This window comes from Thermobia domestica, chromosome 11, assembly GCF_964235325.1.
Source record: "Thermobia domestica chromosome 11, izTheDome1.hap1.1, whole genome shotgun sequence".
NCBI lineage: Eukaryota > Metazoa > Arthropoda > Insecta > Zygentoma > Lepismatidae > Thermobia > Thermobia domestica.
This window is the reverse complement of record NC_137464.1, coordinates 4,645,712-4,670,692: the sequence shown is the minus strand read 5'-3', so window position 1 is coordinate 4,670,692 and position 24,981 is coordinate 4,645,712. Positions and strand designations below refer to the sequence as shown.

Below are 24,981 nucleotides of genomic sequence, written 5' to 3'. Positions count from 1 at the left end.
CCATCACCATCTCAGATACTGTTGAAACTTTTTTTTATAGCAACTAGACATGTTTTTAAGAGACCCATATTTTTTTCTTTTGTCGAAAAAAATTTTCCCGCCAAGTAATGGGCCATCAAAGACGGGGAGTACAATTTATGAATTGTAGAAGACATGGAAAATGGTCAATTTCGGAGCCTCACCATTCGGCTATGGAGATAGGTAGAGTTATAATTCTTGTTGTGGTATCCCAGATAGCACGTAAGCTTAAATCAAGGGTCGCTTTCCCTTGATTTTGGCTTAGCAATGTACAGTTGATGCGACAAGCGACAATCAACGTTTATTTTCGCTTGTTTTAAACTTGACAAGAAGCTTGAATTTATCAACTTTCTACTAAGCCTATTTCAAGCTTGATTCATAACGCTTGACGTTCGTCGATTGTTTAGAAAATGGAGCCATCTGTAGGATTGGTGAGTAGTCTTAGAGATTTGGAGCTTGATTTCTTCCAAAAGGTAAACAAAGGTAAGCTATGTGTATAAAATGTAGTAAGCCCTACTTTAGCTTTAGTTACAAAATAAAAAGGTGATTTTTGTTAGACTGGCACGCTGAGTGCTTTTAGGATAATTTTACAGACTAGTGTTACTTCATTACTTTCCAAATATGGATGGAATTTTGATGTTTATACCTTTTATTTTTATTTTATTTTTTTTAAGTATGTGTTCACCCGTATAATGTATACCATATTTGGCATTTATTCCGAAGTTGGGCGTCCGGTTTCGCCACGTTTTTTCGCTGTCATCTCCTTTCTACACTTTCTGCAATTTGTTATTAGGTTCATAAATCCGTGCTCTTCACAAACTTTTAAAAGATTTTGCTCGTTATCAACGTATTGCTTCACAAATGTTAAAGCTGTTAGTTCATTGCCCTTGTACATTCGCCATGTTGATAACATAAATGCTCGTTACTTTCCCACAATGCAACCGTTTGTTTACCTTGCGCTAAGTAGTTCCCTCCGCTCGCCGTATAGTCCCATGTTTATAACCGCTTATATATAACAAAGAAATAGACTTTTCGAGACCCTTATATATTATTAAGCACACAAACGATCAAATTATTCATATCTTTTCTGTAAATTTTAAAAATTTTGCTGGAAACGGACGCCCAACTTGGAACTTAACCCCCATATTTAGCCATTGGATTCTTTAAAGTCAGTGATGGCTCTTGACAATTAGCATCAACATGGGCGCCCGAAGGGGAGGGTAGGGCCCGGGCCCCCCTTTGGCTTACGAAAATGTTTACGTAATATAGCAAACCACGTATATTAAATACCAGGCATAATATAGCAACCATGTAGATGGGCCCCTACCTAGAAAATTTTCTTCGGGCGCCCCTGAATATCAGTACAAAAATTAGAGGTTTAACTTCAGCAGACGGCTTTACCACATTAAAAATTTATAGGTGAAATACTTGATAACTGTTAAGGCATTACTTTAACAGACGGCTCTACCATATTTATATCGATTTTGTGGTCATTTTTCACTAGATTTGAGATAATACTGTTACATGTAGATAATTTTGGAACTTGGGGGCCAAAATCCGGTAAAATCACCGTGTTTACAAGAGAAATGAGTTGGTGTTACGTAACTCATTACTAACATAACTAACCAAACCTAACCTAACTAATCAAAAACACAGAAAATATAGGTGTTCTCATTTATGTGGATCGCTCACACGCCTGCTCGCTACGGACGCACCCCCTCGCTCAGCTCGGGACCCCCTGCTGCGCTCCTGCTCTAACTTGGTAAGATGGCATTCTTGCTTTTTAATGGCCACCTAACACAAGTTGGTTCGTGGTTTATGCACTAGCTCCTCATTTAGTGGGTATTCTACAAAAAGAAACCGGAAAATGCAATGTGTGAACATTTGGTAGAACCGTCTGCTCGAGTAATACCCAAGTATCTCAACCTAGCCTAACCTAAACTAACTTAACCTACCTAAACCATAAAAAATACACAATATATAGCAAGAGAGTACAAAATTTAAGCAAAATATTGCCCCCCTCATTTCCAAAAATATGCCGTTACATAACGCTTTACGTAGCATAGCTGAGCGAGCGAAGGGGAATAGAAGCCCCGTAGGACTCGTTTTTTCCTACTTTTTAATTTACACACGTTTGGCATTGCAACCATTGCAGACGGTCATTTTCCAAAGCTTCATATATACTTACTGCCATCTCATTCCTTGCTTGTATTCATCTGCCTACCGCCTTGTCAATTAGATCCACCAAAACATACTTAATTTCCCATTTCGTAGGATTCTATATAACAGATACGATTTATTAAGTCTAAACACATTAAAATAATTTATTTAATTAGGTAGAGCCATCTGCCAAAGTTAACCCCATATTAATAGTGAAGGTAGTTAAATGATAATGTAAGTGTTTTAAACTCAATAAATTGTATGTGCAAATGAGTATACAATGGAAAGTAAGTATGTTATGCTGGAGCTATTTGCCAGGGCGCAAGGCGGTTGAATACAAGCAAGGAACGAAATGCCAGTATTTGTATGTTCAGTTTTGGAAAATGAGCGTCTAGAATGGCTGCAATGCCAATCGTGTGTAACTTAAAAGATAAGCAAAAAAAAAAAAAAAAAATCCTACGGGGCTTCTAATCCACTCCGCTCGCTCAGGTGTGGTTCGTAAGGCGTTTGTAAAGTAGTGCCCCAAATCTAGTGAAAAAATCAACAAAATCCATATAAATTTGGAGAGCTGTCTGCTAAAGTAATGAAAATTACGTTTTATCTCTACAATCGAGGAGAAAACTGCTTTGAATTAATACATTGCCTAAGCTTTCTTGTTTTAGCTTTCACCGATACTCTACAAATTTTAACTGATGTGGCTTTCCCAAGAATCGGTACGGATGATATTTAAATACAGCAAGCCTGGACACTCACTCATTTTAGAATGCATCGTGCCTATCTTTCATTCCTTATGTTCTTCCTTATTTATTCGGAGGTTGGGGGCAAAATTGAAATAGTTCAAATGAAGAATATAAGTACTTATGTCCGACTTTATTTAGTAACAATTACTCATTCTAAGGTATACTTCATCAATCTTAGATTAAATGATATCACTCATTTCATCGCTTTACAATAAGTACAAGGAAAGGTTCGATCCGGTATGGACTTTTGGGTTTCGGGTAAAAGAACGATGAATTTCGAAAAATTACTTATTGGATATTAACAATATCTCAGAGTGGATTATTACGCGAAAATAAGTTGGCATATTAGTTTGAAGTTTGTAAGGTAAGAAGTCGAGGGTGTAAGTTTGAAGAAAACTAGGTTTTTCGTTGCTTACATTTTAATCTTTTTATCCTCTAAAAACAGTAACTTCTGTCTCTTCATTGATTTTAGTGCTTTTGTTTACTTTTTTTTGCTACCAGCTGAATGAAGTCTGGATCTAAAATCTCAGAAAAATATTTGCAATCTGAACAGATGTAATAAAGAAATAACGCTAATTTTCAGGATTGGCAAAAACCGTATTCTTGTTTTTTTTAAACTTTTTTTTTTACTTAAACCGGAATGTTTGCTTTAAACCAGGTTTCTTTTATTTAAATAGGTTTACTTTAGATTAAAGTGGAGTAACCGTTGCCCCTTTTTTTAAGAGTAAAGGTAATTTGAGGCTGATGATTCGATTGAACAAGGTCGCAGCCTCGAGGAATGACCGCAACCCGCTCACACTAGAGGTCATAGGTCAACTAGTTCTGCAAACGATTTACCAGTACATCATAAATTATTCAGAAGTCTACTCCTTCAGCATTGGTTAAGCTTGAATTTTCCTTGTCGGAGGCATGATCGTCCACAAGTTGAGTGGGGGTGGGATTTGTGAAAAATACTTTTTAACTTGTCTCTTTAATTGTGATTTTATTTTATCAAGTTTGGAGTTCCTGCCGAACTGCCTGTAGTGCGCTGTCACACTAGCGGATGGTCAACAAAACTTTTCCACAGAAGCTGATTAAGTGTCTAAATTTATAACATTGGAAAATAGATCGACGAAACAGAGATTTCTATTAGGTTTGACTGGTTTGTTAATAATAATAATAAAAAAGGTTTTATTTAGAAAGATAGTATGAATGGTCCAGAACTATTAGTCACTTCTTGTATTGATTAGCAAATTAAATTAAGCCTATATTTCTGACTTTGACTAAATTAGATCTTCTGTACTATGTAGTCTTTTAAAATTGTCCATTGATTTAATGTGTATAACTGTAGAGTGATTCCACTTTGCAGTTCTTTCCCTTTTGGTTCTTAAGTGGCTCCTAAAATATTCACAAGTATGCAAGATCACTGGAACGTATTTCTATCAGTTGACCTCCGTGGATGATGGGTCTGTGGATTTATCGCCTTTGTTATCAAGGGATTCTGGTTTCGAGTTCAAATGAAGAACAATATCTCTCGAGTGCAAACTGAGTAGTGGTTCGGATCTCACTTTAAGCTGTAGGTCCCGTTCTTCATAACCCCGCTGTTATGTCCTTAAACATAGAAAGACGAAGGTGGTTTAATTTGCCCGCACTTTCTTTTTCTCTTTGCCCGAACAAATGAATTTTACAACGTTTGAAATTTTTTGTATTTTCTTCTGTAATCTAAACTTAAATTTAGTTTTATTAGAAAGCACATTATTGTGGTAGTTTTTTTTTTAGCGCAGGTGACTAAATACTTTTTTTTCAGCAACTTAGAAATGTTAAGAGAAGTAAAGTTTTACTTTAAAAGGATCATTGTAAACTTATCTATTCTTTGAATGGATGACTAAATTAACATAATCTACTTTTATACATTGAGCAAACGTAATACTCTCAGGTTTAGTATAGTAACTTGTCTACACAGGCTAATGTATTTAAAGCTACTTCATGTCTGCTAACCAAATTCGGTAGTAGTCTGTACTGGGACCTATATTTGTAATATTTCCTATTAAAATAAAATTTCACAAGTCTTAAAATAATTTTACAACTCATATTTATTAGTAGCAGTCATTAAATAACTTTAAAATACATTAGTAGGCTTAAAATTGGAATTTACAACCGCGAGCAAAATTGACCCCTCTTAGTCTTTCACGTGACCAATTATAGTTTAGTCTTCCTAGGGTTAATGTTAAGATACACAGATGACTAATGATAGTGAATGATTATGAAGGAATTAGTGGCATGAGAACGGGAAAACCCTCACGAATATGATATTGTCCATCATAAACTCATGAGGTCGGAGATTGAACCAGAGATCCGTCGCACCAAAAGACAACGTTCTACCTCTGAGCAATCAACCCTTTCCTTCCGCAGTGCTGATGAATGATGTCATACTCTAATGACCTGGTCATAATTCTCCAACGTGGTGGTCTTCTACACACGTCTTCCTAATTGTGCCCCATTTTTCCCCCAAGATTTCTGATTAAATGAACAGCGAAATCATATTTAAATAAAATCTTTGAGTTTTGTCCCACAGTTATGCGGGGCAGCCTAAAGCAAACGGTGATGATGAGAATGAATTAAACGATGGAGTGAAGACAGTGGAGGGGAACAGTAGAACCCTGAGAAAACCCACGCACACGGTGTTTTTCCACCACAAACGTACACTCATGTCCAAAATTATTGTCGCATGTCTATAAATCTGTTGTAGGAATAAAATTTGACAACGAATTCGCCCTGTATTTCTTATAATGTTGGTATGTGTATAATCGGCAAAGACATGTATGTGGCAAATTTCATGTCAAAAGAGCAGTAAGTAGGAACAATAAAACGAAAATAAAACTTTCTTGTCCATTTGTCCATTCTAATTTACGTGCTTATAATTCTTTCCCTATAAAATTTTCCACAAATACACATTTCTCGATTATACACATAGTATCGGTATTAAAAGAATCCTGCAAAATCATTATCAAATTATATTCTTACAAGAAGACAGTTATAGATATGCGACAATCATTTTGGACATGAATGTACATTTTATTGTTTCAATGATTTGTGAAATAATATGTTTTCTAGTTATAATAACACCTTCAAAACAATATTTCCTAAAATTTATTGCAGATATCAGAATGGTATTTGGTCAAATGCAATCTGCTTTAGCTGACCTTAGTGAAAGAGTATCTTCCGTCGAGAAGAAGGTCGACACACTTCTAAGTAATGGTGTGAGTGTGAAAGCAGAGTTCATAAACGAAGAATCCGAACTTCTTGGCCTTCTGCCTCTGCGAACGTTGGATGATTTTCAAACATTTGAGAGAAAGCTTGAAGATTCTAACTTCGGAAAGAAATATGTAAGTGTCCTATCAAAACTGTACAAGTTGTGAAGGAGGTTTCAAATCTTTGTTATATCTTTTAATTTACGTTTTTTTGGAACATCTCTCTTTTGACTAAATGTTAGCATCAACTTCATTTTTGCCAATTTAACCATTATCATGTGCATTAGCTATCTATTATATAAAAGAGAACGCACAAATCCTTTGTTAGCTCATCACGCTAATACGGCTGAACCAATTTCTTTCATTTTTGGGGGGTTATTAGGATTTGGACCCTAGATGGTTTTTATCATATCACTTTAATTTTTAATTACCAGTGTCTTGAGATAATTGACCATTCAAGTGTCCATAACGTACAAATCCTTTGTTAGTTCATCATAGGTATAAAAATAAACGTATTTATATGCAACCCGCATGACCGTGTCACTCGGCGGGTTAACATAAATGACAGGCGCTATAATGTTAACATTTACTGCAATTTGAAAGCGAAAAAGTAAAAATTATCTAAGTAACAAAGTTTATTGCGTTCCGGGGTGACCGCAGCGAAGCGGGGTGAACGCTGCTAGTGGACTATAATTTTGATCAACTTGCCACTCATACTTGCTAATATAGTCATTTAGGCGGCAATTAAACCTTTGCAGTCATTTTTTTTTTAGAAAATATGAAAAACCTAAAAAAGTAGGTTATCTTGGTATTTTTCTAATTCTGTTTAAAACAGCACTTACATTGTCACAGTAGATTAGATATCTTTTATCAGTCTCACCTATCCGTCACGGTAAATGGGGATTCCTGGATCTGGTTTCTCCAGTCAATTTGTTTGATTAGTTTCTAACGTATTTTTAGTTTGGGTTCGGTTTTTCTTGTTGAGAGGCGTGCATGTGTATGTATATATTTTTGTGATAGATCAATAGTGTTATCAAGACATACATTTGAAGTTGAAAATAATTCAAGAAATTTTATTACTTATAGTCAATGAAGGAACAAATTGTATTGTGAAACTGATTTGAGGATATCAAAAGATAAATAATAGAACATCCTTGTAAACTAGTAGACAAAAAGTACCAAATCTTTACTTTCTTTATTCCTAAATTCTGTTACCTATAATTTAAGGTAAGTTGAGCCATTTTTAGCTAGTTTCTGTGCGTCATTTAGCTATTTTCTGACACTACTTGTTGGCAGCACTGATTAACGCAATGTTTCTTGTTACTTTTGGAAGTGTATGTAATTTCCATATACATACACACACACGCACGCACACACACACACACACACACACACACACATATATATATATATATATATATATATATATATATATATATATATATATATATATATATATATATATATATATATATATATATATATATAGTATTTTTTTCTAATTCGAACGGACAATGGTCCTTTTAAATAACCGCTATTCCGATATAAAGCTGAAAGTTACCAAATAAATCCCAGGCAAACAGTTTTTGTTAGTCACGTAGCCCATTTGATACGACCTTCTATGAAACTCAGAACCCCACGCCCTTCTTTTTTCACTAGTATCATTCATGCTTCGTGTTTTTTTTTTTTTGCCACTGGTAGAAAAACATAACAATATGGACCCTTATATATATTGTTTTTCTTTTCGATTTCAGTATGCATTAGATCTAAATAATTTCCATTCTTTCAGGTAAAAGTATTACTGTCAATTGGTGATTAGGATTTAAAAGGTTTCGTTCACAATGCAATAAGAAGAACTTTGTGCGACAAGCTCGCAATGGAATTCTCCTACTCTGGCAGGAAATCAAGCATCATGAAACAAAAAGCACACCTTTGGGTCCACCCAGATATGCAAAAGGATCCACAGTAAGTTGATTTGAAAAGTTGTACTGAAATATTTAACTTCATTTATTTATTTATGCTAGTAACCATACAAAATTCCAGTTTGCTAATTACTAAGTCTTACTTCTCTCGTACTGGACGTGTGTTCTCATATTAGTATGTCCCAAGCAATCAGAAGTAATTCTTCACGAATAAAGTATGCTTTGAGTACTTTAGGGTGCTTTTACTGTCAAGTAGTAAAATATGTAAATGTGTTCGCCCTTACTGGGTGAATATAACATCTGTGTAGAATATATAGGAAATTCAATAACTGATCCAACACTACATTGTAAACAAAGCTTTACTGGCAAAGTACACATTTAAACAAATCTTTGCTTGAAAAGGCATTCAAAAATAATTTGTAAGGTGTACGGAAAACCTAAAACCAAATAAAAGTCCAAGGTAGAAATGATTCCAGGGCTAAATAAAATCAATATTGTCAACGAATTTAAATTGAAGTACAGTGTAGGAATCACTACTGTGAAGTATAATTTTGCACCAGACTTTTCGTGTATACCTGTAAACTTGATACTGTCTACCAAACGAATATAACTTCGTTGGGTTGGCAACACTGTTAGTCTGGTAGTATTACATAGTATGCCAAACGGTGTCCCCTGCCGATATTTTAAAGGGGTAAAATTTCAGAGCTCTTTGTCTAACACTAGAACGCAGATAAAACACTAGAAGAACATAGCTTTCGAAGTTACCATAATTCCAGTATAAAAAGAGAAAAATTGCAGGCTTTCAAGACGGCGAATAGTCAAACTTTCGTTTTTCTGTCGTCTTCATCTTTCAATTTTTCGTGACAACGAAGTTAACCAAAACCTAATGTGTTTTTTGTAGTGTTATTTAAGGTGACTTTAAACGTTGACTCAAAACCATATCACCACTAAGGGCACCGGAAGAAAGTCATGTTACAATTGTATCGAAAAATGTAACTTCTCCATTATATAATATACCAAAAGTGTGGTGGAAGATAACTTTCTATAGTACCCTTACAGAAAATTCACAAAATAGGGGCCTAGCTTAGGTGACTTGAAAAATAATATAGGAATTAGTTTCAGCTCTAGGTATCCATGTTTACAAACCATACCATAATTCCGTAAAGCTATTTAAGAGGGAGATTTATTTCAAATGACAGTTTTTTAAAGAATAAAAATCGCTATTATTTGCTTGAAATTCTATCTTTCTTTTCAGCTGCTGTTCGTAAGATGTACACCGACGCAACAGAAGAAATGGTGAAGGAAGTATTGGGTCTTTGGCTGCAGCAGGCGAAGCCTAGACTACTGCGTATGTAAGTATAGTTTTACCTATTTTCCTTACAATCACGAGAAAGGTCCTAAAGTTCTTACCATCACTAAATAAGCTAGGAATCTGCAACTTAGTCCATGGACGCGTTCTTCTCTACATATACGTTTTGTATTCACTACATTTCTCACATCTATAGGTCACTAGATCAATATCATATGCATAGAATTCTGTACATTTGGAGGAAAAAGAGATTTCCACCGTTTCAATGCCTCTTACTTTCCCGGACCCCAAAATATGAACATCTTATTATAATAGTAGTAATTCTCCCTTTTTTTCTTCCTTTTAGGATATGTATCATAAAACGCTTATGTAATAATTTTAAACGAGAAGTTGAAATATCGAATTCCATGTTTCAAATCTTAAAAGATTTAGATATACCGACATTTTATTAGAATAATTGTAATCCGCACCTTTTTTCTCCTCTCCACATCGTTTCTTTCCCTTTTTACTAACATGTCAAAAAAAAGGCGGGCTGAAACACGTGGCAAAGTATTTTAAATGAGAAATCGAAATATTGAACTTCAAATCTCTCACCTTAAGGGATTAAATACTTTACTATAATAATTATAATCCCCATCAATTTTTCTTTCCACCCCTTTTCTTACCTCTTAGGCATATTTCAAAAGCGCTGAAATTCTTATCTACTTATTTTAAAAAATATTCAAATACCAAATTTCATGTTTCAAACCTTCATAAATTCAGAGATTTCGACATCTTATAATAATTGTAATCCTCACTCCTTTTCTTTTCTTTCTCACCTTTTTTCTTTTCTTCCTTTGTACTAAAATATCAAAAACCGCTTAAATATGTCAAATTATTTGAAATGAGACATCCAAATATCAAATTTCAAGTCTGTAACCTTAAGGAATTCAGACATATGGTCATATTTTAAAAATACGTCCCACACCTATTTTCCTCCCCTTCCCGTCGAATTTGCAAAAGTCCTTCCTTAGTGGTATCCTACGTAACAAATCCCATGTACTGTCCATATTTAACGTGTCTATCTTAAGCGATTTGGCCTGTGCAAAGATCGGTCGGTCACTCAATCACTTAGGTCTGTATTTTATATAGCGAGATGAGTTCATTTTTACGCACTCATGTATTAATACACAGTGAAATGAGATAAAATGTTTACCTTGTATGTACTTATTATTTTATTATCCCTTATAATTTAGCAGCTTCCTGTTACTTTCCTCGGAGGGTGGACATTTTAACTAAAATCGAGATTCATTACTGTTTACATTTTTGTTTTCTTGTCTTCTGGAAGAAAGTACCTCTGTTAATTTTATTTTTTCATTACTCCTATCTGCTGAATGAAATCTTGTTTTTTTTTTTAAGACTAACTTTTATTCCTTGATTAATTTTGGTGTTGATTACTTTTCTATACTGAAGGAAATTTCATTTTTTGAAAACTGCGATGTCACAGTAATAGAGAGATAGACACTTACTGTTATATTTGCCTTCTAAAAACATTTCCTACCTGCTGCATGAAAAACAGAAAGCAACTAACCTCTTTTTTTCTTGACTAATTTTAGTGTTATTTTACATCTTTTCTATCTATTGAACGAACTCATCTCTTGAGAGAAAAACTACAATACCACCCTCTTTCTTGATTGATTAGAGTTAATTACTTCTTTTCTATACTAAATAAAATCATCTTACATTCTGGAAAACTCTGCAATGCCATTGTAATAGAGAAATATGAAATTGCAGAATCTTCCAGACGATAAGATTATTTCGTTTAGTATAGAAACAAGCAATAAAGCACTATAATTAATTAAGATACAGAATGGTATTGTAGTTTTTTTTTCTCAGAAGATAAGGTTTCATTCAGGAGATAGAAAAGAAGTAAAATAACATTAAAACTAATCAAGAAATAGTTTTTTCCCCTAGAAGATAAAGACTTCAGCAGTTAGAAAATTTTGTTAAAAAACAAAATAATAGTAAATGCACATTTCTCTCTTACAAAGACATTCCCGAGTTTTTCGGAAGATAAGACTTCATTCAGTATGAAAAAGAAGTAATCAACACCAAAATTGAACAAGAAATGAAGGTTAATGTTTTATCCACATGATCAGCAGTGGCAGTAATAAAAAAATAAATTTAAAAAAATTAAGAGTAGTTCTTTTCCCCAAAGACAATAGGATGGAGCACGCCAAAGTATGAATATGCGTAAACACTCAACAACAAATTACCAGGAAAATAAATAGGGATACATAGGTCTTAAAATGCATTCAGAATTTGACTGGATTGAAGTAAATGAAGTGATTTTCCTGCCTTATGCCATGTACACTGACAAATGTTTCTGCTTTCAAAGATGGAATATAAAGAACTAGGTCGATAGGTTGCAGGAGTATTTATTACTTCTCTATAATGAATTGTGAAACGACGCTAATGACCCCGACACGACGTTCCATGAATATGGGTCAAATAAACTTAGTGTTACAGTTACGGTAGTGAGTCATCCCTTCTTCATTTGATATGTATGACTAAGGCAATATGCATGTTTTCGTATCAGTGATTCTTGTGTTTTGAAAGAATGAAACGTTGCAAAGATGTATTCCTCCGCTGTAAGGCTCAGGATTAAAATCCATTTGTTTTACTGTCACAAATAATTCCGTGAATTGTTGCTCAACACCTCCTTACGTATTAGTCGCCAGTAACTTTTTCTTTTTAAGAGAAATATTTCATTGAACTTCTAAGGTATGTTCCAAACTCGTTGCAAAATGGTACGAAGTTGTCCGTGTACACGGTACCTACTTTAGTAAATTCTACACTTTTCCTGTGAATTGCGAACTACACTTTCCCATGCGTTCTGTTGTACATGACGCAGGATAACTTCTTGTAGGTCATCATCTATGATTTGTGTTGCCCCGTGAAGAATACAAGGTATATAGGTTCACACACTTATGGCCTATCTTTCCGGTGAATCGTGAGATCAGATTGCATTTCATACAAGGCATGGAGAGAAAATTAAAGAAATATGTAAATATTTGTTCTTCCATCTCTCAGTGATTTCTTATATCAGTGATCACTTCGTTTGTTTTTCGTAACGCCGTGCTTATACAACAGTACCGAGTGAGTCAATATGACATTTTCTGGATTTATCTCAACTGATGTTCTCACAGAACAATGCACGTTTTCAGCTAGGAAAAAAAACTTCTACTGAAAATTTACTGGCACTAGAACATTGAAATAAGTAAAGTGAATAAATACCATGCAGTGGTAGCAGTGATGAAACGAGTCACATACTTCGTGACTCGTGATCCCGAAGTAGTCAGATCCCTGATCCTGTATGACCCAGACAGATCCGTGCGATCCCGAGACGACTAAATATCAGACTATGGGAGAGTATGTTGTAATTGTAACAAACGCGATTCTTTCCTTTCAAGTGTTTCTTATGAGTGATCGTCAAAATTTAATCGAATAAGGTTGTAAAACGTAAAATGTATAATATAAGGGATGCCGCTGAACCGAAATAGTGTTTGCGTAATGTTTGTGTATAGTAGTGTTTAAAATTACTTTATTAATTTTCAGTATGTGAAGATGAATTATATTGTATTTGACATAGTCAAGACACTTTAAATAAGAAGTGTCACACTGCAAATCTAACATCTGAATAGGTGAGCTCGATTAAGGAATATTAATTCACTATAAATATTCTACCGTAATGCTATAGAGATCATATTTGGAGTGCTTCCAAGCCATGGATCACCAGATCTGAGAAACGAGTGCCAGACTCTGTTGTCTTGTGTGGCACTTACTTCAAAGAATAAAATGTATTTTAATGAAAGCGTATTTATAAGGTAAACAATATAAATGTTTTCTTTTAACTGTGCAATCAATTACATGTTTTTCAGTACGTATTTCTGATCGTTATTTTGCAGAGAACGAAGAAATTCAAAACCTGTAGTGGAAGGTGATACCATTGAAGTTAAGGAACCCAATTAAGGAAATAAGTTAGAAATTATACAAAAAAAATGTAAATAAGTTCAATAAATAACATTGTAATACAAACTGATTGTTTTCATGGAACCTTATATCAGTTATTGCGTAGAATTTAGGGATAATTTATTTCAATTATGTAGTAGCAGCAGAATGCGAAATAATAACAGTTATGATCGGGGAGAGATAGGAGTAAATAAATAAGTAAAAAAGAAATTGCACTGGAAAGTTTTGAAATGAAGTTTTCATATATTGAACATCCAAAATTATTGAACTGTGTAAGGGTTAAGGATAATGCTTAACCACTAGGTTGTCCACTAACTACACAGATTTACTGTAAATAGTTTGTATACTTCTGACAGTGTCATTATTGCCTTATCTCTCCAGTAAATTATTGAGGATGAATTTTATTCCAAAATTTTGAAGTGTGGGAATGGCCATCCTCAGTATTTCGCACTCTGTGTAGCAGTGGTTCTAGGATTTAATTTATATTTCTTTCTTTCCTGAAATCTGATAATTTAAAAGTTTGCTTAGCCCTTGACGCTTGTCTAGTGGTGTACGTCTTTGGTGCGCCTAGGGTCGTGGTCGATTCCCAGTGGAAGACCTTACAAACACTGAACGCATTACTGTTCGGATTCTACAGGTCAGTGTCTCATATAACGCTTCGTGCTGAAACGGGACGCTCAACTTCAAAATCAAACTGTCGTTAATGGTAAACTAATTGGGTGCTGATCTGCCAGGTCGCATAGTATATTCACCAAGGAACTCAGGAAAAGTGTTGCTTTCTATGTTGAGATAAGATACTAATCTCAATAGACTGGAGTATGAGGTATATATTCAACACCAATATTGTGTGAGACATGGATTTGTAATTTAACATGATATCTCAATAATGTTACTCAAAAATAAACCTGAACCTCGTGCTGCAAAGACGCATAATAGACGAAGGAAAGAAGCATAATACAGATTGTGAAAGTATACATATTTTGCTTTGATTTTGACCGAACACAACTATTCTTTTTCAGAACATTGCTTATGTAGGTTTAACAGTTCTTTCGTCCTCACCTTTACGTTTATTTTTGCAGGATTGTTGTCTATATGAGTTTGATTTCATTTTGTATAAGGTTTGATGTGAGGTCCAGTAGTGTCAATCTTGATACAGATTTATTTCTGCACGTGAGAAAATGATTCATCTGGTTGGCGTCATGTATAATGTTTGATGTGAAGGTTAGTATAATGACCAGTGTGTAAGTTACATAAATGATGGTGTGTGTTCTTTTGCCATCTGAGGGTGTTTGGATATTGCCACCACTTTATTGGCATTCTTTTAAAAATATTGCAGAAACCATAGCTTACTACTATGTTTACTATTAATAGTAAGTATGGTATGGTTTCCCCTATATATATTTAAAAGAATGCCAATAAAGTGATGGCAATATCCAAACACCCTCAGATGACAAAAGAATACACACCATCATTTATGTAACTTACACATTGAACATTATACTAACCTACACATCAAACATTATACATGTCGCCAAGCAGATGAATCATTTTCTCACGTGCAGAAATAAATTTGTATCAAGCTTTACTGAGAAGCTTGCAATAAACGAGACATATTAAGCATGTGCTAAACTTGAAGTGGACAGCTTGAAATAAGCTTGAGATGACAAGCCTGTAGCAAGCATTATGTACCAAGTTTGATATAAACTTGAGGTAACAAGCCTGTAGCAAGCATTACGTACCAAGTTTGAAATAAACTTGAGGTAACAAGCCTGTAGCAAGCATTACGTACCAAGCTTGTAATAAACTTGAGCTGACAAGCTTGAAACAATCTTACAGTATAAGCCTACAATATGCTTGTCGCCTGTCAACTTCGTCGCTTGAATCAGCCTTGATATACGCTTAAAGACTTGTCGTAACAAGCTTGGGACAAGCTTATATCCTTGTCACGACAAGCTTATATCATGCTTGTGGCAAGCTGTTTCTGCTATCTGGGATGTACATAGGGATATAAATAAACTATATTTTATTATAGTTTGGTTTGCGCATGCGTATCTTTCTGTACATAAATTAACAAATGAACGTCAATTTATCTGAAAAGTCGAAGTTTGCGAATTTTTTTCGAGCACTTCCGGTTCGAATTTTAAAATTTTGTTTTCACGGTTGGTAAGACCTAGTTACCCGCTTTCCGAAAAAAAAAATTGTATCGCTTCTGTGGTCAACCGTTTTGTCGCAAAAAATTCGAGAAATTGTAAAATTTTCAAAAATCGCCATTTTTGGGCGCCATTTTCTCGAAAACACCATTTTTTAAAAATTCTGAAATTTTGTCAGATGGTTCAACTTTACCTGAATAATAAACACACCAAATACCATTCTCGACCAATGCTTCATGGATTAACTGCAGCCTTTTAAAGTTAGCGAAGTTTCGCTAATTTTGATGTCACAGTTAGCAACACTGGGAACAATGAAAGTGCAATGATTTGATGATGTTTGTGGTTCATATTCATTAAATGAAGAATAAAAGGTTTTCTTGGCTAGTTTTTTATTATTTTGAACAAAGAGGCTCTCTGAAATAGTAAAATGAGCCCCCCCTACTCCTCCGTTTTCTTAAACTGAAGTAACCTGAGGTGGAAATTACGATTACGAAACACACAAATTTTAAGTTTACTTGAAATGGCCATCCAATGAATTCTGATGATCTATAAAAGGCCTAAAGTATTACCTCAGTATGATTTGGAATGCTCCAGACAAAGTCTCAATTAAGTGCGATGTCATTACAGTGATCGGAAAATGACAAAAAGTTTAAAAAAAAAAAAAAAAAATCGAAACGTTTTCTTACGCGTTCCAAAGAAATTTACTGAATTTTTAATCATAACAATCCCAGCATAAAAATGGGTCACTCGGAATTTTATAGTATTCGACTAAAGTGTGTCAGTCCGCAACCTGAGAGGGAAGTGAGTGTGTGTGTGTGTGTGTGTGTGTGTGTATTGTGCAAATTTTAAGTTAGCTGCTACTGCATTGCTACAAATCAAAGGTGCAACCTGTATTGAAGCTGTCATGAGTGACCTATTTTCTTTAGTAGTATGATCCGTAGAAAGTGACAGCTGTCTTCTTCAAGAATGTGGTGAATGTCCTGGAGTGGAAGAAATAAGTGTGGTGTCTTTAATTATCTTTTCTTTCTTTTTTGAGTTTTACGTCCCACGGTTATGCCGGCTAGGCTAAAGGAGACGGTGATGATGAGTAATGAATGAAATGGTGGAATGAATAAAGTGGGAGGAAACGGGAGAACCCCGAGAAAACCCACGCACACGGTGTTTGTCCACCACAAAGTTCACTTGGCGGGGACTGGGATCGAACCCGGGACCCCAAGCACCAGAGGTGAACGCTCTACCACTGAGCCACCGCGGCCCCCGTCTTTAATTATTGATCCTGATGAAAATGAAAGTGGTTATGTATGCCATATGGGAGGATAATGATCTCGTTAAAAAAAAAAAAAAAAAAACTGTGCCACTTTCTGTTTTCGTATCGTACATTGCCGGTTTAACTGTAAGAATTGTAATTCATGACTACATCAAGAAAATCCAAAGAGAATCAATTGCTACCGAAAACTACCGTATAAAATTTCAAGATACAAATTCTATTTTACTTCATGTGGACTTCGTTGAAAACTGGACTGTTATTCTGCAAAGTGAAATTTAGAGTTATCACCGAAATATGAAACAATTGACAGTTTTGTTGTAATAAACGACGGTAAAACACACGATTCGGCTCATGTACTCATAGTCATAGACAAGATTCTAAACACTCGAAGAAAAGCGAAAATATATTTTATAGAAAAAGGTTTGAATACGTGAAAATAAGTGTCTACAATTTCCCAAACCGTGTCAGTGATTTCTGATGGTGCTGCATCCCACTTTAAAAATCGCTTTCAGATGTTCGAGATGCAGACAGGTCCGATAAAGCAGTGTTTTTGCAGTGAAATCGGCCATGCAAGGGTCTCTGCGACGGTAGTGGGGAAGGGGCAAAGAATGTGGCAACGCGCCATAGCCTTAGGCTAAAACAGATACACAGTATTAAAACCGCAGAAGAAAAAAATGAAATGAAATCTTTATGCCGGTTAGGCTAAAGGAGACGGTGATTATGAGAAATGAATGAAATGGTGGAATGCAGAACGGCACGAGCTGGGATTAAACAAGGACCCCAAGCACCGGAAGTGAACGCTCTACCACTGAGCCACCGCGTCCCCACTAAAACCGCAGGAGAATTCGTGAGTATAGTGCAAGTACAAACTCCGAGTATTACTCTCGTTTTATTACCTGGAACTGAATTCGACGACGTCCGGAAGAAAAAAGGGAAAGTATGCGACCGGTGACTGGTATTCAACGAAGTTATCTTTGGCTTTCGGAAAATTGCGAAGTTTTTATGGCAGTAACGGGTCACCATGGACTAACTTCATACTTCCCCCAAAATCGAACTTTTGCAATTCAAAGTGTAGATTTAAGGAATCTGCAAAAAGGAACTTTTGTTATATACATATACGTATGATAACCAGTGGTGCGTAGCAGAAATATTATGAATAAATCATGAATTACGTGAAGTTAGGGTGCTCTTTATGCTTCCACATGAACCTTCAGCAGGGTACAGGTTTCCAGAAGAGCATAAGAGAAGTGAAAATAAGTGTTTTGTGACTATCGACAATGTGCTACGCAGGGGCGGATCCAGGACGGACTTCTGGGGAGGGGGGGGGAATTGTAATACTGCTACTTAGAGCTACTTTTAAGAGCTCCAAACTCTGGGATGGGTTTTATTTATATATAAATAAGAAAGTTTCTTCTTCTGGGGGAGGGGGCGGCAATCGTCCCCCTAGATCCACTCCTGGATGAGTTATGAGTGAACCAACATCTATTGGAGCATCTGCACGGTTACATGCTATTAGCAAAGAAAACAACCAAGCAAATGATTGGTCCATGTAAAAAAAAAAAAAAAAAAAAAAAAAAAAAAAAAAAAAAAAAATTGTTTCCGAAGACCATTTTAAGTAAGTGAACTTGAAATTTGTGTGTTTCATAATCGTAATTTCCACCTCAGATTACTTCAGTTTAAGAAAACGTAGGAGTAGAGGGAGGCTCATTTTACTATTTCAGAGAGCCTTTTTAATCAAAATAATAAAAAAAAACAGCCAAGAAAACCATTTATTCTTCATTTAATGAATGTGAACCACAAACATCATCAAATCATTGCACTTTCATTGTTCCCAGTGTTGCTAACTGTGACATCAAAATTAGCGAAACTTCGCTAACTTTAAAAGGCTGCAGTTAATCCATGAAGCATTGGTCGAGAATGGTATTTGGTGTGTTTATTATTCAGGTAAAGTTGAATCATCTGACAAAATTTCAGAATTTTAAAAAATGGTGTTTTCGAGAAAATGGCGCCCAAAAATGGCGATTTTTGAAAATTTTACAATTTCTCAAATTTTTTGCGACAAAACGGTTGACCACAGAAGCGATACAATTTTTTTTTTTTCGGAAAGCGGGTAACTAGGTCTTACCAACCGTGAAAACAAAATTTTAAAATTCGAACCGGAAGTGCTCGAAAAAAATTCGCAAACTTCGACTTTTCAGATAAATTGACGTTCATTTGTTAATTTATGTACAGAAAGATACGCATGCGCAAACCAAACTATAATAAAATATAGTTTATTTATATCCCTATGTACATACCACAACAAGAATTATAACTCTACCTATCTCCATAGCGGAATGGTGAGGCTCCGAAATTGACCATTTTCCATGTCTTCTACAATTCATAAATTGTACTCCCCGTCTTTGATGGCCCATTACTTGGCGGGAAAATTTTTTTCGACAAAAGAAAAAAATATGGGTCTCTTAAAAATATGTCTAGTTGCTATAAAAAAAAGTTTGAACAATATCTGAGATGGTGATGGTACAATTTTATATTTTTTTGCCTGAGTTGAAATGGAAGGCACCATATATTTGATAACATAATTCATAAAAGAGCTCTGATACAATATTCTCTTCCTTTCCAGGTTATCTATAAGCCACAAACGAATCATACTCAACATGTAAACAAATAACTTCCTGTTCAACTGATTTTATACATTTTAATGAAGAGTTGTCCACTAGAAAATTTAATGTGAATTCATGCAAATAATATTTTGTATTGTGCGGTCTAAGGTTAATTGTATAAACAATATTTGAACTGTATCTCTGAATGAATACTTTTCTATTATTTTATGATGCTTCTACATGTAAATTAATTTTTTGAATATTTTACAAAGAAAATTAATAAATTAACACCGGTTTATATTTAATTAAAGCAAATTATGGTTTTATTATTTATTAGTTTCACGAAGTACAGCAATCGAAAAGTCATTTAGTATCATGAGAAAAAAAAATATGTACTCATATTTTTAATTTATCCGACGCATTCTCACACTTCTTTTTTATCAGATCCACAGAGTGAGGCAAAAAGATGTTAACATTAAATGGGTGTTCTTTTTGCAGTCAGTCAGATGGTTCGGGATTAACTGAACGACGAGTTCGGTAAACGTTGAATTGGTAAATGTGGCCCCCTCTCCCATGGCCAGCACGTTCCCCCGACCTGACGCCGTGATATTTTTGGTTGTGGGGCATGGTCAAGGATTGTGTATATGCCAGGAAACCTAGCAACTTGGACGACCTGAATCACCACATCACTCAGGTCATCATGCTATCCCTGCTGAAATGGCCCAGAAGGCCATACAATCGATAATAGACAGACTTCATAAGTGCATTGAGCGGGATGTGTGCCAAATTGAAACTCTATAGCCAAATCCTTGCCTTGTAATTTCACGTGAATAAACCCTCATTTAATGCTAACATCTATCTGCCTCACCCTGTATATCCTTTTTCTTGAATAAAATGTTTATATAGCAGTGAAAATCCCGCCATCGACTCTGGTAGAAGCCATGCAAGAATCAATATTATTTTACCTTTGCCGTTATGACACCACGAACTGATAGTACCTCGATGAACTACTTACGAAACTGGACTTAGATCGATCAGAGCAATGAGTGCTCAACTAATCGGCAAAGTGGTGTAAGTGTTGCTATTTTTACGGTAGTTATTCAGAGTAGTACTTTCGGACTATTATGCAGTAAAACAGCCAGAATTCCAAGGGAGTCACCTCAAAAATCTTTATATTATTACTTATTAAAAGTCTGTCATTCGACGTAGACGAAGGAAGCATTAAGTTTATTTGTTACGATTGAAGTAGAAATTTGATGTAGTTTCATTATAATAAAAAATTCAAAGTTAAACTCTGACCAAGGAAATCTAGACAAAATGTGACTCGTTACAGAAAAAAACTAAAAGTAAACACAGCTAGCAGCACTGAATACTCACAGTTGTTTTTCAACATGTATTTGAATGACAAAACATGCTGTACCCATTTACCTAACGTGTGTGGGTGAGAACAAGAAACTAATAATAATAATAAAAAAAGTAGGATGACACAGTCTTCTCTATTAGTACAGTGCAAATTTTAATTTGTAGGGCCGGAATTTAATCTTCTTGCATTAGGTTTACCTGGCATTACCAGTTCCAAGGATCATTGTTAACCGATGTCACTGAACCCATTTCACACTCTCCTTTACTGTCTGAATCATCATGTCACACGTTTCTGACCATCCATTGAATGATACATCGTTCTATTACATTTTCTAAAAAGTTATTGCTAATACTAATACTATTAAATATTTTACTAAAACTTTTTTGTTGTTGAAAATTACTGTTATAGTTCTATGAAGAATTTGTTCGAGCTAGAAAATCAACTGCGTCCGTCGAACTGCCCTCTTCCTTTCATGTAGAATGAGAGATTCATTTATTCCTGAATTTTTTCATGTTTTTCTCTTCACAATACAGTAATTAAATGATTTTCTGTCTTATAATGAGAATAAAAATGGAACATATCGTTATTTTCCCATTAAAACTGAAATGTTTAGGAAAGCCCAAAATTTCCTAGGCAAAAAAAAAAAAAAAAAAAAAACTTTCTTTTCAGAAAAATTTCGAGCCCTTGGATCGGTGGAGTAAGATTTGCATAAGCTCAGTCAGTATAGATGTAAAGATGTAGGGAATTGCCACTTCAAACTTATGGACGCAAGTTCTTGGTTGATTTAGGGTTTAGCGTCTCGTTCAGTAGCGAGACTATATCAGACGTGGATCTACAGCTTAACGCGAGATCCGAACCACATGAGCTCCCGCCAGGAATCAAACCCGGGATCCAGGTTCTGGAGTGGATATTAGGAGACGCGGTCACTCCACAGTGGTCCCAATTACCCTAAAACGCGGTCAAAATAGGACCGAGCGAAGTAGCTCAAGTGGTAGAGCGTTGGCTTCGCATTCGGGAGGTCGTGGGTTCGAATCTCGCTGCCGACCATCCTGACTGAGGTTTTCCAGGGTTTCCCTCAGTCCTACCAGGCAAATGCCGGGATGGTACCTACTAAACAGGCCCTGGCCGATACCTTCACAAATCCTTTCCATTGTTATTGTTGTTGTTGGATATCCAGTGTAAAATGGCCTCTGAGCTGTATCTGGTGATTGTTAAATAAATAAATAAATGAAATAAATAAAATTATTTTTTGCTACATTTCGCGTCCTGGTTGAATATATTCTAATTCATTACTTATAGTACGAGATAAAAACCATAATGAGGTACTTATAAGTTCATAAAATCTCATTAGAAGGACAGACAGACACATACTTGTTTATCACTGTCATCGCTGTGAGTTTCAGGGATAGAGAATCTCTTCTGTGACTTGGTTACTGAATTTAGAAGACCAATGACCTCTTGAGGAAGACTTCAGCTTTTTGGTTTCATCTGGAGTTGCAATCTTAGTGAGGAAACATGAGGTGTGATGTTTCTAATACGCGGTGTATGATGTCAATATTTGTTGCCTCTTTTGAAGTTTTCCTGGAGTGAAACTGCCTATATTCTTTAAAATGTTTATTCCTGGCATCTTGTGCTTCTTCTGACATTTGTCCCATGGGGAGCACTGCTGCAGAAACAATGACTGCACCGTAAACTAGAACTTTGTGGACAGAGGTAGGCATATAATACCAAGAATATAGGGAAACGAAGAGTTCGGCTGATTCATTACAGTAATTATTAAACGCATCAACTTTGACGGAAAAGCCACTTGATAACATGCCCAATATAACACCGAACCTATGAATCAGTTCATGATCTGTTTAGCTGACACTTATTATTTCTCAAAACAATGTCCTGACGGTATTACCGTTATTTGAAGAACCACTTCCTCCAGATTTTGGTTGGTCAACAATGATAACTGATCTCTCTTGAAGTTTTTCTGGATTGTTTGTTTTCGTCTATGAACTAGTGTTTCCTCTTGCTGGCTACTGCTTGATCTGCAGTCTATATGAAACATGGCGTAAACATTCAAACAAATCTTATTCAAATATGGAAAGTGAAAATTCCAAAATCTGAATGAGAATTAATCTATGTCTTTTCCTGTCAAAATACCCAATTGGTTCACCATTTCTGGGGTAGCTCCGCAAATAGCAATTCTGGATGGATGTTGAAGTTATGGCACTGCAAACTTTTCCATCTACCATCGTTAATGAAAGTTGATGTTCTATTTGTATTATTTTGCCCTTAATTGCATATTCAGTTTTGCTGAGATTCTTAATTTGCTGTTCGAAGTTGGAAGCTTCTTTTCTCAGGAGGGCCTGAGACTCTTTTCGAAACTGAAATTTAATAGATCGACAAAAAATGTGTGGAAGATGGTTTAAGATTGTGCCATCTTACTGTTGGCTCAAATCGGTCATTCGTGAAGTATAGTTGTAGTGGGAATAATGACATCAAGAATATGCCTGAAAATTCATCTTGTTCTGCCATTTGCGTGTACTGTGACTGACCACTACTCCCATCAAATCCCCATTTGGACAAAAATATCAGTGATTTTAGATAGTTTTTTTTTTTTTTTTTTTTTCAATACTGACTCTTGCACTTGTAGCAGTCAATGGTGGTATGATCTAGTAAATTTTAAATATTAACTTCAGAGTGTTCTTCTGATGGTTACATTTTGTGGCCAACACCGCTTTTAGCAACCAGAAATCTTTTATACTGTGTGATGGATAGATGTCAGCATTTAGAATTCACCTCTTGCCTGCCTCAACGAACAGAGCTAATGCGTTATCTTTTGTGTAGCTTCCAATAGGTCGGCTTTTTGAAACAGACTGCTAAGCTCTCATAATTTTAATTGCTAACGTAGGCGATTTATGCATTTCGTCAATCAGTTTTGCAGAATCTATGTTGCCACTTTCTCTTTCCTTCATAGCTGCTACAAATGTTAAAGATTCTGCACTCTTGAAAACTTGCTGGTTCACAGTTCCCTTTTTTTTTTTTCGTTCTAACGCTGCTGTAATCGAAGTCTGCTTCAGTCTTCCTCTCCTAGAAGTAGAAGAAGATGGAATTTCAACATTAATTTTGAAAGTAGAGTCTTGGTCCAACCACTTTGCGTTGTTTCTCAGAAATGTCTGTGAATTCCTTCCCGCCTTGTTCAGTCGGCGAAATAACTCGCTACAAAATCACGAAATATCCTTATCAATATGTTTCCGTTTCTTGTCTGAATCTTCTGTCCCTGTTTCTTGTATTACGTAGCTTAACAAGAATGCCTTTTGTTCTTTCCTCCCAACAGATTGTAATTGTAAAATCCTATACAACGTTTCTTGTAGACGTCGATATTCCATTTTCAACCTGTGTATAGGAAAATTTACTTGTAATAACATGTTGCTGCAATACTTAATTCTGAACAAAGACAGTTTATATTAAATTGGAAACAGAGTATAACACCCGTGCTTACATGAAAATCAATAGAAATGACTTTGTTGTTTTGCTACGGAGTTCATCTCTCCTGTTTCATTTGGCATAGCCAGATACTATTTACAATATAATTTAAAGTCGCAGGACACCGCAATTTGTTTTTTAGGAGGTAAATCTAGAAGAATCATATAACAGTAGATTTCAGTATCAGGAAACACCAGGAAAATTTTACAGCTCTGCATAATTACATGAATAGGATTTCAAATTAACCCTATAATACCCAGAGTGTGATATCATGGAATCAAAAAAATATGCTTTCAAGTACTTCTGGGAGGACAAAATGACAAGAAGTTCAGCAATAATCCAGTAGGTGGTGTTGAGCGTACTGTTACAGATGTGTCACAGTGGGCATTAGCAGCAAAACACCATTGTATTCAATATAAAGAAGTAAAATCCCAATGTTACATATATGTAACGCGGGGTATTATAGGGTTAACTTATAGTCACATTGCTATGTATTAACTCATCAAGAACCAACAGTGTACCTTAAAACGCATTATTTTATGGATATAACTAGAGAAAATATACAAGTCAATTCACAGAACACAATAATCACCAGAAATAATAAACACGGATGACTATATCTTGTATTGAAACAATGAGTATTTTACCACACTAACGCTGGAGAGCAAACCACACACACAGAACCTACTACTTCAAGCTATCAGTACTCTCTGGCGAGAGGCTTATCTCTT

At 35.3% G+C, this 24,981-nt stretch overlaps 2 protein-coding genes across 3 annotated transcripts in view; both read left to right on the top strand.

The window, feature by feature from the left end:
* LOC145663841 (uncharacterized) overlaps window positions 1-19,725 on the top strand; it is a 41,988-nt gene extending 22,263 nt beyond the window's left edge. Inside the window, exon 5 of the mRNA XM_081729952.1 lies at window positions 19,431-19,725. The gene's annotated coding sequence lies outside the window, so the exon portion shown is untranslated. The remainder of the gene's footprint in view (window positions 1-19,430) is intronic.
* Window positions 161-14,636, top strand: LOC145663840 (uncharacterized). Of its 2 annotated transcripts, XM_081729950.1 has the most exons (5): window positions 161-501; window positions 6,057-6,283; window positions 7,938-8,113; window positions 9,326-9,422; window positions 13,327-14,636. In XM_081729950.1, exons 1-3 carry the CDS (start codon window positions 429-431, stop codon window positions 7,965-7,967), a joined length of 330 nt encoding a protein of 109 aa, XP_081586076.1. In that variant the 5' UTR covers window positions 161-428; the 3' UTR covers window positions 7,968-8,113; window positions 9,326-9,422; window positions 13,327-14,636. The 2 variants fall into 2 exon arrangements, with proteins under 2 accessions (XP_081586076.1, XP_081586075.1); XM_081729949.1 differs by lacking the exon at window positions 161-501 and having other exon boundaries at window positions 508-6,283; window positions 13,327-13,475.
* Window positions 19,726-24,981: the final 5,256 nt, after the last annotated feature.

Excerpts from the sequence above, each read along its gene's own strand:
- LOC145663840 (XM_081729949.1), top strand. The coding sequence starts at position 5,960 with ATGAATGTACATTTTATTGTTTCAATGATTTGTGAAATAATATGTTTT. Across the intron at positions 6,284-7,937 it reads CTAACTTCGGAAAGAAATAT|GTAAAAGTATTACTGTCAAT; the intron begins GTAAGTGTCCTA and ends CCATTCTTTCAG.